At 35.4% G+C, this 17,428-nt stretch overlaps 2 protein-coding genes across 2 annotated transcripts; one reads left to right on the top strand and one right to left on the bottom strand.

Moving 5' to 3' along the window:
• Window positions 1-6: 6 nt before the first annotated feature.
• LOC136814792 (uncharacterized) lies at window positions 7-5,973 on the top strand. The gene is made up of 4 exons (XM_067071214.1): window positions 7-312; window positions 805-1,473; window positions 2,135-2,326; window positions 5,640-5,973. Exons 1-4 carry the CDS (start codon window positions 247-249, stop codon window positions 5,838-5,840), a joined length of 1,128 nt encoding a protein of 375 aa, XP_066927315.1. The 5' UTR covers window positions 7-246; the 3' UTR covers window positions 5,841-5,973.
• A 1,119-nt stretch (window positions 5,974-7,092) lies between these two features.
• Window positions 7,093-14,742, bottom strand: LOC136814808 (eukaryotic translation initiation factor 6-like). The gene is made up of 8 exons (XM_067071234.1): window positions 14,579-14,742; window positions 13,241-13,326; window positions 11,927-11,970; window positions 10,662-10,793; window positions 10,241-10,351; window positions 8,882-8,947; window positions 8,032-8,213; window positions 7,093-7,549 (listed from the first exon to the last, which is right to left on the bottom strand). Exons 1-8 carry the CDS (start codon window positions 14,683-14,685, stop codon window positions 7,540-7,542), a joined length of 738 nt encoding a protein of 245 aa, XP_066927335.1. The 5' UTR covers window positions 14,686-14,742; the 3' UTR covers window positions 7,093-7,539.
• Window positions 14,743-17,428: the final 2,686 nt, after the last annotated feature.

Below are 17,428 nucleotides of genomic sequence, written 5' to 3'. Positions count from 1 at the left end.
AGGAGACGAGAGAGAATGATAAAGCACATTCTCGACTGAAAACATGGCAGATTGAAGATTTCAAAATACTCAGTATTTTCCTAAAAGTTTTTCCAGTCTTCTTGCATATAAAGAAAGACAAAATCAGCAATCATGTCAGTTAACTTAGGATAAGCTATAGACGTAAAAGTAGAAAAGAAAAATCACAAAAAAACATATTGGATAAGTCGAAAAAATCAAACAAAAACAGATTGGAGCAGCGGAGCCATGAGTGGAAGTGAGAAGCAGCCAGCACCCTACACCAATGAAGAATATGACAAGCAGATTGCAGAGGTACAGTATAGTATGTTCCCAGCTTGTACACATCGTTGTTGTTTCGACGTTCATCTAATAAAGTTCATCTAACGTTAGACAAGCGTTGAAATTTAGACTGGCATGCCAGTCGGTCTGGAGCGGTATCACGCAGGAAAAGTGAGCGTAGGAAGAAGTTTTTTCGGCGGCAAGAGCTGAAAGCAGCAGCCTCTCACCAACCTTTGCTAGTTCTCCTACACAGCTCCTATTCTAGCAAACGCCCGCCGCCTTTATGTTCCCGCCCTTTGACATGATTAATCAACAGACTAGTTTAGTAGTCTAGTTGAAATTAAGTCATGTGTCAATCAGGCTCAAAAACGTTTTGACGTTTTTTTCCGTTTTCTTAGGCAAAGCGTTACTATAGGAACGGCATATAATCGGATTTTTGAATATCTCAAATTACGCTAAATGGCTCTTGAAATGTAACGATCAATTTTCATAATAAAGATACATATACCTTTCTCTTATAATCAGCTTGTGCAAGTCAACGGTATATGGAAGAGGGATTACGAAGATCTACTTCATCAAAACCAAAAATTAAAAGCAGCTCTCGGTATGAATCCACATTCGAGTCGATCAACTCGGTCTAACTCACCTAACCGTCACTTACAACAAACAAACACTGGACAAGACCCATACTCAATTCGATCAACTCGGTCTAACTCACCTCACCGTCACTTACAACAAACAAACACTGGACAAGACCCATACTCAATTCGATCAACTCGGTCTAACTCACCTCACCGTCACTTGCATGAAACTAACACCGGACAAGACCCATACTCAATTCGATCAACTCGGTCTAACTCACCTGTCAGACATTCAGAAGCGAGTAGTTTGTTACAAGACCTACAGTTAGCCAACACAGGACCAAATCCGTATGTTTCACCAATAACAACAGAGTTATCAACTCCAGAAGATAACTCCTCTTATTCTTCACTTAATCTTTCACCGAGACCACACAGAAAACAAAACGCCCATTCGACGCCTTCCTACCCGCCTTCACACTCGATTCTTACGCCACCGACAACATACGCCAGATCACACAGCGATAGTCAACACCCAAACACGGGTGTCAACATTGGACAAACAGAAGGGTATATTCAATGCGCTGTTGCGGATATAGAGAAAATGAAAGAACAGGTAATTCTCTTCTTATTTTTAATACGCAATGTTATTTCAACATACATCTAAAGTTTATTGTTTTGACGTGTTTTACACCCCTGTCTCAGAGTACCGGTGGAAGTTTTTTCCCCGACATCAGGGCATAAAAATTCTGGATAAAAATCTTTATGGAAATCTCTATGGAAATCTAAATGGGGAGAAATTCTACTGACTCAAAAGTTCCAGTTGGGATGTTTATGAAATGCAATTTCCTTTGGACTTCAAATCGGGATGAACTTAAGGTCAATTTTTCAGTGGGGCTAAAATAGTAGTGTATTTTTTCAACAGGGACGACATTTTACAGTGTGGCGGGGTATCAACAAGTTTGTGACACTTGGTGTATTACACAAAAGTTCCTCAATAGTAAAACACCCCCTTCTCACATACCCGGTAGGCTTTTTTCAGCCAGTGGGGATAAAAATAACGGACTTAAACTCGATGGGGATTGATATTCCCACATTTGTTATGCCTGGGGATTTAAATTGTATTGTTTGCAAGTCAGAAAAATTCAGTGAGGACGAAATTTGGGGGTTAATTTTCCATCGGGGACGTTACTTTGGCAAATTTTTTCTGTGGGAAGGGGTCCCAGTGGGTCTATGAGAAGGAGGTGTAGTAAATCAAATTTTGTTATATTTTAAAGATCAGATCATTCAAGGAGCAATACGAGAGGGAGAGAGAAGAGAAAGAAAAGGAGAAATCGAAGAACAAAAATTTGAAAAGGAAGTTGGCAGAAAATGAAGAAGTCACATTTCAATTGCATCAAAGAATTGACATGTTGGAGAAGAAAATAAAGAAGATGGAAAGAACTGATAAAGTGGAACAACAAAGAAAGGTATTTTCCCAGTTGACACCCCTGTCTCACAGACCTGGTGAGACACCTGCCTCACTGGGGAATTTGGCCAAAATTTCATCCCAATTTTGCAATTCAACATCCACAATCAACAATGGAATTTTTTCGACTAAAGAACAGTATAATTTCTAACCCAATTAAAATTTCGATACAATTTCTATTAGGGCTGTGAGACAAGGATATACCAGTTGACAGTGGATATTAATTAAGCTATGCTCATCTGACCTCGCAGATGATTATAAAATGCTATTAAAGATTTGGTATTTTGCGGTATATGTCTAGTCTCTGGCGTTTTATAATAACGTGAGATGAACGTTATGTTCACGTTTGTGTTAAGTTAGATTTCTCACAGTAGTGTGCTAGCCGGCAGGGAGATGTAGAGGGAGATGTTCGTCAAAGTAGAAATTATTTTAAGGGGCACTGAATTGAGGCTCATCTTTGACTTGATACTGTTAGCCCCCTTTCCTCTTCCCATCTCTTCTCTTCATCTCTATTTTTGGATGTTGGAAAGTAACTTTCAAGTTGTTTATTTTTATAGTGCAACATTTTTCGTAAAGTTAAATAACCGCAAAAATGTACCACAAAACAAAACAGTAACCTTCTCAATCGAAAATTAATTAGTAGAAAGTCGTACGGCCGCAGCCTTTTTAAATATTTCCCGTTTTCCAAAAGGGAAATATTTGTTAAAACGGGCTTTCTCCTTCATAATAATAATAATAATTTCCCGTGTCAAAACGCCTTCCGTACGCCCTGACTGACGCCCGTTTTTAATTTCACAGCAAAAAATGCATCCAGTGAAGTATAAGTAATGTATCATGATTCGAGTCGACTGATAAACTATATATATAATATATGTTACAAGTTCCTTACGGATTCTCAAGCCCGGTTATAATAAAACTATTACATGTTAGTAGTTGACCCGACTGGCAGTTGTTATGTAGCAGGTTGAAACATGATTTTTTGCTAGAAAGATGCAGTTTGTTTTCAAGTTAAATCTTTAAAATAAATCAAACTGTGTGGGTTTCTTTACTTCCAAACAACCTACCAATAGTTTTGGAACACTCCATAATAAAGGAAGATGGCTGTTCTTGTGGATTGACTTTCTGGTTACCCCATATAAACACGATGTGACATGAAAGTGAAGAGACATGATTTGTTGGTTATTGTTTGATTTCTTGACTTGTATATCTCATGGCAAATGGGATAGCAAATGACTTTTCATGTATTGCTTGGCTCTACATATGATACCTCTAACTTTGCACAATCCAGAATGTTGAAAAAAGCATTTTATGAGATAAGTTTCGATTGTAATTTTCATGGAAATTTTTAAGCGACAGATTTGACTTGGCTTCAGTTTTGTTTGGTTGATAAATCTTTAGCTTCACCATGACCGTGGGATGATTTTCAATAAACTTTTGTTGTTATACACAGTCACTCTACACATGATGACTCCAGCCATGATTGGTATCAGACAGTCAGAATGTTGGAAAAAAGACATTTTACGAGAAATTGATGATAGAAATTATATTGACTTGTTTTTACAATTTTGGTGGTGTGGGTTTTGTTGATTGATAATGTTTACACCGTGGGATCCTGTTAGGGTATATTGATTGTTGTTTTTTGGAATACACCGTTTAACAGTCTCGCCATCTCCACCGTACCGTAGAGAGGCGGGAGGTAGAAATGCTCACTTTAGTACTGTGGAAGGTTAGAGAGATGTAAACATTGCCATTTTTTTCCTTCCTTTTTAAAGAGAATGTTTTAGATGGTTGAACATGATATTAATGACAATTTTATGTATCTCTCCTGAAAATTTCACAAAAATTCATCAACACAAGAGGAAAAGAAGTTATGATTAAAAGGAGTTCTTTACCTACCATTTCTCTGCTGGGTTTTCTTATGAGAACTGGATGTTTACCTACCATTTTTTACGGGGGAGAGTGAAGTTTCTCGTGGTTGCCAAAATCAAAACAATAGAAAATTGTTCATACGCGTGCGCAGCCGACACTGTTAAACGGTGTATTGATTATCAAAAAAAGAGAACCTTTTTTTGATAAATACTTTATTTTTTTCATGAACCATGTGGATGGTTGACATCTTTCTCTAGTCTAGTGTTGTAAACCAATGCAGTCTCTGTTTTCAAATCTTGAATTCTCTATACCTACTGAACTAAATATACCTTTTTTTAAAGAGGCAGCCATGTTGAATAGTTATGTACTCCAGCATAAAAACAATGACACAGCCATGCATAATTTTTAAAATATACATGATACAGTAATTATGCATGGCTGTATCATTGTTTTTATGCTGGAGTACATAATTATTCAATATGGCTGCCTCTTTAAAAAAAGGTCTACTGTTTAAAGCTATTTAAATGCTTTAAAACTTTGAGCCACAGTTTTTTCTTTGTTGCTATTAAAGATAGATTCTTACTTTGTCGTAATGTAAATTTATTGTAAAGTTTTAGTTTTTGAGTTTAGTTCATCTGCAGTAGTATTTTTTCAGTGATCCTTAAATCTTGTGAATAAAGTAACATTTAACCAGACTTATTGCCCTCATTATATTCAAATTTGTATTTTTTTTAGGACTGATAAGTACATATTTTTAAACACCAAAACAAAGCAAACAACATGCCAGTTCTTTCTGGACAAATATATATTTTATTTTTATTTCCGTCTCTTTAATCACTCTTTATGAGTATATATAAACACATCTAAAAAATATAATATACTTTATTATGTGTGCTTTTTTATATATGTCAATAATGATCTTCATTTTTAAGGAAATATTTAGTCGCAATTTTGCGATTCTTGTTTGCTTTCAAAAGCATACTAATCAATTTGTCTTAAAAATTGGGGAAATCTAGAATGTTCTTTAAGTCTTTTCTGCAACGCATAGCGTTCTAAATCTGATGTCTAAACGTGCATTACTGTAATTGACGTCAGAATGTCTTTTTACCATATTAGATAAATTTGCAATAAATGAATTTAATTTAAAACTACTATGTAAAATTGCTAAGCTTTACAGAAACATTTTCAGGGAATGTCATTTTTTTTCGGAAATTAATTCCACTCGAAAATAAGGCTGGTCCGGAAAAGCAAAATTTAACAAATTGTTGGGCAAATAAAAAGTTAAAAATGAAACTAAAATGTAACAACAAATTTTTTTACTGACGTTTCGACGGTGTGGTAGGAAAAACGTTGACGGAAAGTTGGAATAATTAGGTATCCTCTGAACCTCTGCCGGAAGAATAATAAGCTCGAAGATTTGTAAATTAAATATTTTCTTTCTACAGGCTGATCTTATGGGGCGAGGTGCTTTCCCGAGAAACGAGCTTGGTTTCACTGGGTATAAAGACGAGAGGGATTCCATGGCACCTAGATATCAACAACAACAGCAACAACAATTGCATCAACATAATCGAAGGGAATTTGAAGGTGGAACTACTGAACTCAAACACCAAAAATTCCGACAAATTTATCCCTTAATTTATTGAAACAGATTGAAATAATATTTCCACTGCTCTTATTTAAATTCTCAAAAGAATATTTCAACCGATCAAGCATCTAATCTTATTGTATGTAACGTTGTTTAATATGCACACATTCTGAAAAATTTCCGTAAATTTATTTTACCCTCTTTTGGGCGCGTTACAAGGGACTCCAGGGAATCAAGGCGGGGTCCTAATGCTTGCAATATTACGTAGTAAAAATAGTGCGAGATCGTGGTTTTCTGCAAATTATGCAAAATTTTTTAGATTTGTTAAAAAATGTAAATCTTACTGGAGCAGCTTATGACGTCACCAGGAAATATGGCAGATTTTTGGCAATTGGAACCATTAAGAAAAGGTCTAATAAACAAAATTTAAAAAACAACACCATTTCTTTATCTACATATTTCACGATCTTTCAGATAAAATACTCGAAATTTATTTTTGAAAACTTCTTGCAATGACCCCCAAATCGAATGCGGGTTTTCTTGGTGGTTCTGGGACCAAAGGAACTCCTGTCAAGGCTAGAATCTTTTTTGAGCTAACTCTACTACCCTTCTTCACAACCAAACATGAAGTTATTTTATCGAAGATTAATTAGTTCATTGTTTGTTCATACGTTGGTCAAAAAATATTCGTCAGTTTAAAATTGATTAATTCAACTGTCGATCTTAAAGGGACCAAAAACTTTATTCGTATTAGAGAAAAATTCGAATTACAGAGAGTAATTTAAACCACTTTCCAGCCTAAGGGGCCAATGTTTTGGTTCGAATCATAGAGGTTTAAAATAACAGGTTTTCGTCAGTCACCGATTATATACGTTTTTTTTATTAGAACACCTAAAATTTGGCTGAGCCTGGATGTGCTTATTTTTTGGCAATTTTCAGCCTAAAATGTTCTTAAATGCGTTCTTAATTTTTTAGACCAATCTAAATAGACAACATCATGCAAAATAAAGAGCACTTAAAATTCGTAAAATTTGGCCAATATTTGACTCTTGATTTTAGAAAATCCATCCCTAACTGCTTGAAAATAGGAAAAAATTGTAGTTTCTTATTTTTTTTCAAACTGAGGCTGGGCATGTTCTTAATTTTTCGACGAATTTCAGCCTCAATGTTCTTATAAACTGTGTTCTAATAAAACGAAAAACGTGTAGTCACCAAAAAGATACCAATACTAACACGAGGCTACTAATTGCTTTAAAATGCTGACAAGATATAGAGAAGAAAGAAAAAAGTATTTTTTTTATAATTTGTATATAGATCTCGTTTATTGTTTGCAAAAAAGCTACAATAATTTCGTAAAAAAATCAATAACAAAATGTCACCTCACCAAATTAAACCTATAAAACTCACGAGAAAAATTCTCTCTGCCGCTCAGCAAATTTATACATCAACTTTGTGATTTGGGTGTTCCTGTAAAGTCCGACCTTCCCGGTTATTAGAAATAATTTGACTTCCCTGGTACAATTAGGCTAAAATGAATACAAAATCTAAAGAAAATCGCTTAGCTATGGATCATATATCGATTAAAATCGGGAATTGGATTTAGATTTTGAAGGGTACACTCTGGTCGTTAAACAAGGGGTGGTTGGAATAACTATGAGTGTTAAGAGTATATATTTTTATACGTTTGTATACCCAAATCACCTTTCTTTATATACATCCATTCCCAACCGAACCTTCGCATTGTTCGTCCACGCCGTTTACGTCATGCTAAAATAAAGAAAATGATATAATGAAATAAAATAATAAGCTCCTTAGTTACTTCTTATGCTACCCGTTACGTTATCTCGAAACTATTACGAGACTGGGAAATTTGACCATAGTGTCCTTGTAGGCCTCCTACTGAAAAATTGAAAACAATTCCTCTAATTTCCTCTACCTTTTAGTCCCCCCGGATTTTTTTCTCGTGTTTTTTTCGGCCGCCTGTTTTTTGCTACTATTTACGTGTGAGGTGTTTCCTTTAGAAAGCATAACGTCATACATAGGTTTTCCTATGAATGCTTTGGACAAATTGAGACTTATCTTCCGGGAAGAAAGTCAAAGTCCAACGTGTTCTTTTTAAGTTCAATTACCAAATAAAATTTACCTGACCCTAGGTCTTAATTTACCTACTGGTTTCCCTCGAGGTTGACACTTCCCATAGAATGCTCTGTAAGGGTTTAGGAAAATCATACAATAATAATAATACTTACGACTCAATAAGGGCAGCTCTCATAGTTGTTGTGATGGCCGATTGTTGAGCATCGCCTAACTTGAAGATACTTTCGATGACAGATAACTCAGTACTAGTTGTATCCAAACCACAGAACGAACACCAATCGTTGACTATCATACCGGCTCCGATCACCTCACTACCTCGGTTCACTGTACCCGCCTATGAAGAAAAAAGGTTGAAGGAACATTCAAAATATTGTTAAATGAAAATGAACCTAATTGTACTGACCTTTTTTAATAGATCTTATCGGTTTTTGATTTTTTTTTAAAGCGATGCATTGTGGGATTGTTTCGGGGGTATTACAATAGAAATCTCTCAGGAATTCTTCGAGGGAACTCTATTATTGTAATACACCCGAAACAATCCCACAATGCATCGCTTTAAAAAAAAAAATCAAAAACTCCGATAAGATCTATTGTATTGGTCTACAAAAATTATTTATTTTTTACCAATGGAATTAAAATTAAACGAGTCGACGATCTTTCTACTCTGTACCAGAGTGTATCTCACGTTTATCGCTTTGTAGTACACTCTGTGCGCATTGTCTGTTTAATAAAAGAATTCCCGTACGGAGACCTCTGCGATGAAGTATGATTTATAAATAGCAACGTTTCTCTCATCGTCTCCCCTCTCTCACCAACACTCCATCGCAGCGGTCGGTTTGAAAAATCTCAAATGAGAAAAGACAATGACAACAGACCCTCTACGGCAATGAATTTTGAAATAAGCCGTAGATACTGGGTTTGTGTACAGACAGCGATCTTTCCAGCGAAACTAGTGAAATAGTAGCAATTAAAGCAAAAAAAAAAAACAAAAAAAAAACTCACAACTAAAGGAATTTGTAATAATGAAGATATTTCATCTTGATTTTCGATGGACGTTTTTGGATGTACCTGAAGTGTATAGAAATGAGAAGGGTTTTAGTGAGCATTTTAAAACAAACAACTGCTAAAGTAACGGATAGTATTTATGATATTCATGACGTAATGCTTTCTACGGAAAGACCCCGGTTTTTGCCAGTAGTGACAAATTTTATACAACTTTTGTCTAGTTTAAATTTGCCACTCCTGGCTAAAACCGGGGTATTTCCGTGGATGGGTGGAGGTTAAGAATGACCACTAATCAGCTGGAAGTCAATTAGTTACGGTTCTTTAAAATGGAAGTATTTTGAAACAATTTCGTTTATGCTGGTTTTTCTCTAAAGTTCTTCCTAGTTTATAGCTCAAAGTAGTTTTGGTATGTTTAGGCGAGACAAATTTAATTCATCGTTCTACGGGAAGACTTTCAGAAAAATATTGTTGGTCGGTTGGTAAAAATAATTTTTTCAAATTTAGGGTCGGAAGGTCATAAGATCTAAAAAAGTTGTGACGTTTTGAAGCAGTAGACTTTTCACTCTTTATCGATGAGCCACTTTCGTGTCATTTCCCTTGTGATGTTTTAAATTCATCTAAGCGATCTAAGTTATGGAATGAATTTACACTTTTTCAGCTTGTTCAGTTAGAAACAATATCTGGAGATAAACTTATAAAGTCACTCCCCTTCAGCTTTGTCAAGTCAATATTATTATTTTTTCGATTTTGGGTTTTGATTTTAGGTCCATCAGACCCGTAGAACAATAAACTAATTTAGTCTCAGAAACTTGGGGTGTTTAGGAAACTTGGGAGAAACCATGAAACAGTTGCATAGTATGAACCCCCCCCTTTTTTAAGGGGGGGATCCGAATTTTCAAGGAAGGCTTTATAGGGGGGGGATGGGCAATTTTCCAGTTAAAATGGGGGGTTTGAGCTTATAGGGGGGGATCAAATAAAAATGGGGGGATAGTAACTTTTTGTCTTATTTCTTATTTTTCCTAGTTTTACTATTATTAGTTTACTGTTTATTTGCTAGTGTTTTCAAGTTCATTGACTATTGGTACGAATTCACACTGAAAAATATATTTCATTCATCAAAATTCTTCCCCAATACTGGGAGTACAAATTATATGCTGGGGGCTCGGACCCCTGTAAATGGTGCGGGATCAAAAAATTTTAAAAATAGGGGGGATACCTTTATAGGGGGGGATGAAATATTAATGGGGGGGTTCAGACCCCTCTGCACACTATGAGTTGTGGAGAAGATGAAACAATTGGTTTCTGTATTCATCTTTGAAAATTCGCTTGCAAAAACACGACATATATTCAACCTACCAGGCCACCTTGATTGCTAATACTACAATAAGTTCCAACCAGTGAATTTTCTGCTATCGTTTGACGGAATACTTCTACTTTTAGTGTGTCTGCTAAAATCTCTTCAGTTTCCTGTTTAAAAACAATAGCCGATGGATGATTTAAAATGTTACTCTCAAGTGCCTAATACCTTAATGGTATTAAATTTCGCGTGTTACAAAATTTTGCGGGTACTTATTTTCGCGAAACCTAAATTCTCTTCAGTGTCCTGTACAAAAAGCAATAATTTAAAGTTTTTTTAACAAAACATATTCATCAAAAAACAATAAGAATATATCAATAAAATTGAGTAAAAACTTCGAAAAACTCAACTTCATCTGTTCCTATATAGCTATAACAGCAGAAACACGCATTTTTTCTAGCATACGAATTTGATCCTTACCCTGTCGAGGTCGGGATGAACGAGTGCGACGTAGTCATTACATGCAACAACATTCCCCAACGCTGAAAGACGTTCCTCCACGCGTTGTAGTTTCACACCGTCAGGTAGAGAGTTTCGAATATGTTGAAGTTCCTGAAAAAGAAAAAAAGTAATACTTTGATGGACCTACCTGGCTGATCAACAGAAAACATTAAATTTAAAATAAACAAAACGTCAGAAAAACTAATGAGAGCTCGAGAAAATCCCTAAAAATCTTTTTCAGGGAAATTGTCGCTGGTGACGAACGAACGAACCGAATAAAGGTGAATTCATAGGACCTCCTGGTAGGTCAAAAAAGTGACCGTAAAATACGCGTTCTACGATACAATGTTCGTTTACAGGGGTTTTTCGAAGTTATCAAAAATCTGAAAATAAGTCATAATGGCAAGATATCTGAAAGAAGTGGAGTCCATTTTAACTCCTTAAAAATGGAAAGTATCAGTCTGTCGATTACAGTTGAAAGTTGGGCTGAATGCAGTTTAAAGAGAATTGCATGAAAATTTATTGTAGTTCATCTTGACACTGCAATTAGTATAGGGCTACTTAGACTACATGTTTTTTTTATAAGCAAAACGCTAATAAGCATATGAAGGCTCAGATTTGCAGAATTCACATGAGCATATTATGTCAGCCTGAAATATTTTTCAAGTGGTCGTTTTTATCTGTTTAAAAAGGTTTGGTAGAGGTCAAGTAAAAATAAGACATTCCACGGTTAGCTACATTCCACTGCTCCTAAAATCTGAACAAATTTTTACAAAATTTCTGAAATTTCATTAAAAACTTGGCTTGGGGTGAATCATAAGCATGATTCTTAAGCATATAATAAGCATAAACTATGCCTGGATACTTTGAGAACTTAAGCATACACGAGCCTGACCAAGGGGCATACACTTGCTTATAAAAAAAAACATGTACACAATATATTGGTGAGCAATATTCGACAATTTAGTTTTCGGACCGTAACGGGTTATTATAAAAAGGAATTTTCATTTTGTAAACAATCCCCCTATATTGTTGGAATATTGCAAATCTAGCTGACAATATATTGCGGACACCTTTTCAATATATTGCCCGCATTCAGCAATATATTGTGTAGTGTATGTAGCCCTTATTATTAACTAGAGTTAGTATAGATATTTAAAACAAACCATTTGTCTCTAATGAGAACTTAGAGCACGCAGAATAAACGTAGAAGTTGTTGAAAAATAAAGATAAAAGTTTCATACTTGATCTGTTGTAGTACTTGGTACAAGGAGACCATGACGATTGCCTGCAAAAAAATCAAGAAGAATATTTTTTAAGTTTTCAATAAGGTAGAAAATCTTGAATTACCTAATCAAGGAATATGAATTGCCGATCTAAATCCTGGAATCACCAGTCGATAAAGGGTACAAAGCTGCTGGGTACTTACCCATAGCCAGGAAGTGGTGTCTAATTTGGGTCTCAAAATATTAATAGGTATTATGTACTGTACCCTTATTATTCTTGATAACCGGCTTCTTAATAGGGGATGGGGGTCCCGCAGATTTTTTTTCTGTCAGCAGACGCAGACGTGAATTAGCGGCCGCAGACCTGAATTAGCGGTCGCAGACCTGATTTAGCGGCCGCAGACCTGATTTAGCGGCCGAAGACATGAATTGAAAACCGAAGACTTGATGCAGTGGTGGAATTTTTTTTTAACGGCCAAAGACCCGGAGAAAATGAATTGTGGAAATTTGTTATAAAGCTTTTTTATAAATTCATTCAAGATTTTTTTATGACGTTTCAATGGGAAATAGTATTGAAAACAAATTAAGTTAAAAGATTTTAAACTAAAAATAATGAAAATTAATGCCAATAACTGGTCTCGAACTACTCATCTTTCGTCTCCAATACCACTGCACTAACCACTGGACCATAGCACCTGATGCCTTGCCGAATGGTTCAAGCTAGTTTAACTGACCCTAACTTATCTATCAGGTATTCGGCCGGTGAATCGCTAAATCAGGTCTTCGGTCGTTAAATCAGGTTTTCAGCCGTTGATTCAGGTCTTTGACCGTTAATTCAGATCTTCGGCCGCTAAATCAGGTCTTCGGCCGTTGATTAAGGTCTTTGGCCGCTAAATCAGGTCTTTGACCAGTAATTCAGGTCTTTGACCGTTAATTCAGGTCTTTGACCGTTAATTCAGGTCTTTGACCGTTAATTCAGGTCTTTGACCGTTAATTTAGGTCTTTGACCGCTAAATCAGGTTTGCGTCCGCGAACGAAAAAAATTTGCGGGGGTCCCAAAAGTAGAGATTACCTGGCACTAAAGATGAATCCTTTTTGTTCTCAAAAAAGCTAGTACCGGGTATTGAAAAAAGAGGTGGTGATTATATAAGACAAATATTCCTGCTGAAATTCAGGGTTACCCTATGGGTTAGTACCCTGTGGTAGCACCCACGTCCCTGGTTGATCAAAGTATTTTGTTCAAAATCTTCAGTACATGGAAGTTCCTTTATCCAAACGTGAATAATATACTGTATGCAGAAAACTAAAAAAATAAGTTAGTAAATCACTAACCAGCTGTCAGGCGCCCTACGATAGCAGAGTCTGATACAGAAGCTTGAAAGACTGGAATGACATCATCCAATTCCCCTTCAAAAACACTATAGAATGAAAGATGAAACTTTTTAAATTTTAAGAATGAAAGATGAAACTTTTTAAATTTTAATGTTCAAACAAACAGAATAACTAAAGTCTGTCCAGATATAATTGGCAGTGGAAACAAGAATGCCTGTAACTTTTGGTAGTCAAATATAATTATGGAAATTTTTTTTGCTTGTTTTAGAGAATCAAAAGCGCTATATTTGAATGTATTTTTGGTTGAAAAATTCGCGATTTTTAGCGGTTTAATTTGCGAGTGTAAAAATTGAGCTTTTTTTCTACTTATGCTATTACATTCATTTTTACACCAGTGGTAGTTCAACCTTAGGTTAAGAAGTTTGTTAAATTTCAAGGCAAACAGAAAAGTCCTTCGGAAGATATGGGACCCGAAATACCCCTTGGTAGCACTTTTCTGTGAAATATCAAATCTCCAACTTATTACTAAAAACGGGGTAGTTGATCTGGTTGATGAAACGTTTTTTCGATCATAACACATTTTACAATCTCTTTAATGACCTCATAGCCAAACTGTGTTTAGTGTTTTGGGAATTAGCAAAGTTCTTTAATGACTTAAAAATAACAAAGGCAATAATTTCATGCTTATCCTTTCAATAAAACATTAATTAATACTGATGATTCACTTCTTCGAAATAATCAATGATACCAATAATACCAATGCACCAACACTTAACATTTCCACTTTTAATTGCACTGCTCAAAAAAATAACATAACCCCCGTTTTTGTAAGTTGGAGATTTGAATTCCAGAAAAGTGCGACCAAAGGGTATTTCGGGTCCCATATCTTCCGAAGGACTTTTCTGTTTGCCTTGAAATTTAATAAACTTCTTAACCTAAGGTTGAACTACCACTGGTGTAAAAATGAATGTTATAGCATAAGTAGAAATAAAGCTCAATTTTTACAATCGCAAATTAAACCGCTAAAAATCGCGAATTTTTCAACCAAAAATACATTCAAATATAGCGCTTTTGATTCTCTAAAACAAGCAAAAAAAATTTCCATAATTATATTTGACTATCAAAAGTTACAGGCATTCTTGTTTCCACTGCCAATTATATCTGGACAGACTTTAGGCATTTAAACTTTGCATATATCAAAATTGGATACTGAGAAATTTTTAACTATCTTTGAGCTATACCTGAATGAACAAAAAAACTAGTCTCATGAAATAGGTTTTCGCAAACATTAGTTCCCACATTAAAAGATATAAAATACAGGTGAAAAACACTACTCACCTGTAGAAATTCTGTGATGCGCCAACCCCAACCATACAATATGTGTTTGTCAGTTTGGAATAAACACCAATTTCATTACTGTTTTCATACCGTGCACGGACTGCCATGATTTACACTTCTTTCAATATAAATAAGTTATATTTGTTTTGAAAAATATTTTATCACTGAAAAATAATTTTGGAAATGAATAATGTTACAGTATTTCAAGTAGGAAAATCCGTTTATGTATTTTTTGGGAATGTGTCATCCCTGATTTTTCTTCTATTTCTTCATGTTTGCCAATCTGGGTAGTCTTCATACCGTAGCAAAGCTCATGAAACCAGTTAACTTAATTGGATTTCAAGCGAACATCTTAGCAACGGTGTGCTTCCCCATAGTTACAGGGGTTTGTGCAAAAAAAAAATAATAAAGAAAGTTTTCTAAATCCCCTATTTTGATTACTGTAAACCAATAAAAAATGATTTCAATGTTTCACTTTTTTGCCCCAATTCTTCAAAATGAAAATATACTAAATTTGACGTCAAACAGAAAGGTTGTGCTCTTCGTTTATTTTTCAAAATGAAGAATTTTCAATAAAATTTTAAAAATATGGAAAAAATAGCCAAATTTCAACCAAAAACGACATCACCTGGCAAGATCCTGATCCCTGATGAAGATGCGAGTGACAACAATCGATGTACCGAGCATAATTGTATAAAAGACGATGAAAAAATGAGAATTCAATGTCATAAATGCCAACGAACGCTACATTATGCCTGCACTGGACTACCACCATACCAGTTAAATATGTTTTAAATAAAGGTTACCGAAAATACGTGTGTATAACTTTTGCTCTCGGCCAAAGAACTCGGTAGAAAAGTTCAATCAAGTGGAAAGAATTAAAAGCTGCACGCACCAGTATAAAGAAATCGAATCGTGCGAAAGATAATAAAAGTCAAAGTGAGTGAAAAAAGTCTAAACAATGATCAAGATTTACAGGCAAGATATCAGGAATACATCAAGGATAAAATCAAGTTACCAATCTTAATACGAGCAGTTTTCCACGCTAGAAACAAAACTAACATCCAAGATAGAGAGACGTTGATAACAGACTGCAAAATTCAAACCGAACCGAACCCACGTCAGAAAAGTTTTGCTGAGCGACTAAAACAATGATCAATTAAGCGTAAAATAGCATGAAACAGCTACTACGAGGAAAAATCGAACAAATGAGGCCAAAGGAACTATCGACAGACGCAAATATCATTATCCATGGGTAATGAAATAATAAAGAAGATATCGATTTCGTTACTTAGCTTCTGAATGACGTTAATTTAAAGACTCAACCAACCTACGTCTCTCGTGTTGGAAAAGAATCTAAGGTTATGCGCCCAATCAAAGTTGTATTCAAAGACGTCATAACAAATACAGATTCATAAAGGTTGACTGAATTGAAACACACGAGAAGTTACGTGAAATTAAGTATCACCGACGACTTGACAAAAATGGAGAGGGAACAAATCAAAGAGTGGAAAAAGAGAGCAGACGAGATGAATAAAGCCAGATCGAATGACGATTTTAAATGGAGGGTACAAGGAAGCCCTCGTGAAAAATTATATTTTAAAAAGATTTTTTGTACAAGAACGGTTTAGAGGCCCTTGTGCCTCAACTGTAATCACCTTACAAATTGTAAAGTAGCGTTGACTTTTATTAGCCTTTGTTGCTACCTGTTCGAGGCCCCCCCAGCCGACCCTCAATTCACGCAATCACGCAATTTTTTTTCGAAATTCACGCATTCACGCAAATTTCTCTCGAATTTCACGCAATAACCCGATTTTTCAGGAAATCGGAAAATTTTCGGGAAAAATCGGGGAAATATTAGAAAATCGAGAAAACTGCACATTATTTCTGGAAAAAAGGGAAAATTCACGTATTCACGCACAAAATAGCCATGATTCACGCATTCACGCAATCAAAAAGTGAATTTTCACGTTCACGCAAGTTTTTTAATTCACACATTCACGCATTTTTTTTCCAATTTTCACGCATTCACGCAACCGAAAATGCCCATTCACGCATTCACGCAAACCGCTGGGGGGGGCCCCCTGTTCGTCAACTTGAAATAAACTATTACATACATACATACATACATTTAAGATTTAAAGTTCTTCTTTTATTCGGTGATTTTTTACGGCACTTTGTTGACAATCTAACTCTCGCATCAAATTCCTGCTTTCTTCAGAAAATTGAATATGAGAAAAAGCCTGTAGATTAGAATACTACTACATAATTCAAAAATATATTGGACAGCAGGGTTTCTTCTGATACTTATAACTCTTTCTGTTTTTATTTCCATGACTTCTTGTAGCCAAATTTTTTGCTCGTCTTGAAATTATCTTTCTTTTGATATATAATACTTGTATATTTGAACAATATTTTTTTTCGGACATATTTTCCGGACATGTCCGAAAAAGTGGTTTCCCCTGTCCAGATTGATGGGGCTTTTTTTTGGTAACTCAGTATACCTTAAAGAACATCTGTGCCAATTTTCAACTTGATGGCAATTTTGTCAGAGGTGTGGTGAAATTTCAACTAATTCTACCGTATAAGTAAAAATCGAAAGCTTGAAACAAAGCACAATGACCAATTACTAACATGCAGCATCCAGCTTACAAACCAACCAGAATTTGTTATTCAATTCCCGAGATAGCGCCTCGATTGTAAGGCCTTGATTACACACTCAATTAAAAATAATTATGCACGTGTAAATGAGCTCCGGCAAAATTTCCAGGAAGTAGCCTATCCGATGGTGTGCGGATCTAGGTAGTTGCCTTCTCACCTGTAGATCTTTTTCTTAGGAAGTTGTTCTTC

This window comes from Clytia hemisphaerica, unplaced genomic scaffold, assembly GCF_902728285.1.
Source record: "Clytia hemisphaerica strain Z4C2 unplaced genomic scaffold, Clytia hemisphaerica genome assembly, whole genome shotgun sequence".
Classification (NCBI taxonomy): domain Eukaryota; kingdom Metazoa; phylum Cnidaria; class Hydrozoa; order Leptothecata; family Clytiidae; genus Clytia; species Clytia hemisphaerica.
This window is presented reverse-complemented; position numbering and strand designations above follow the sequence as displayed.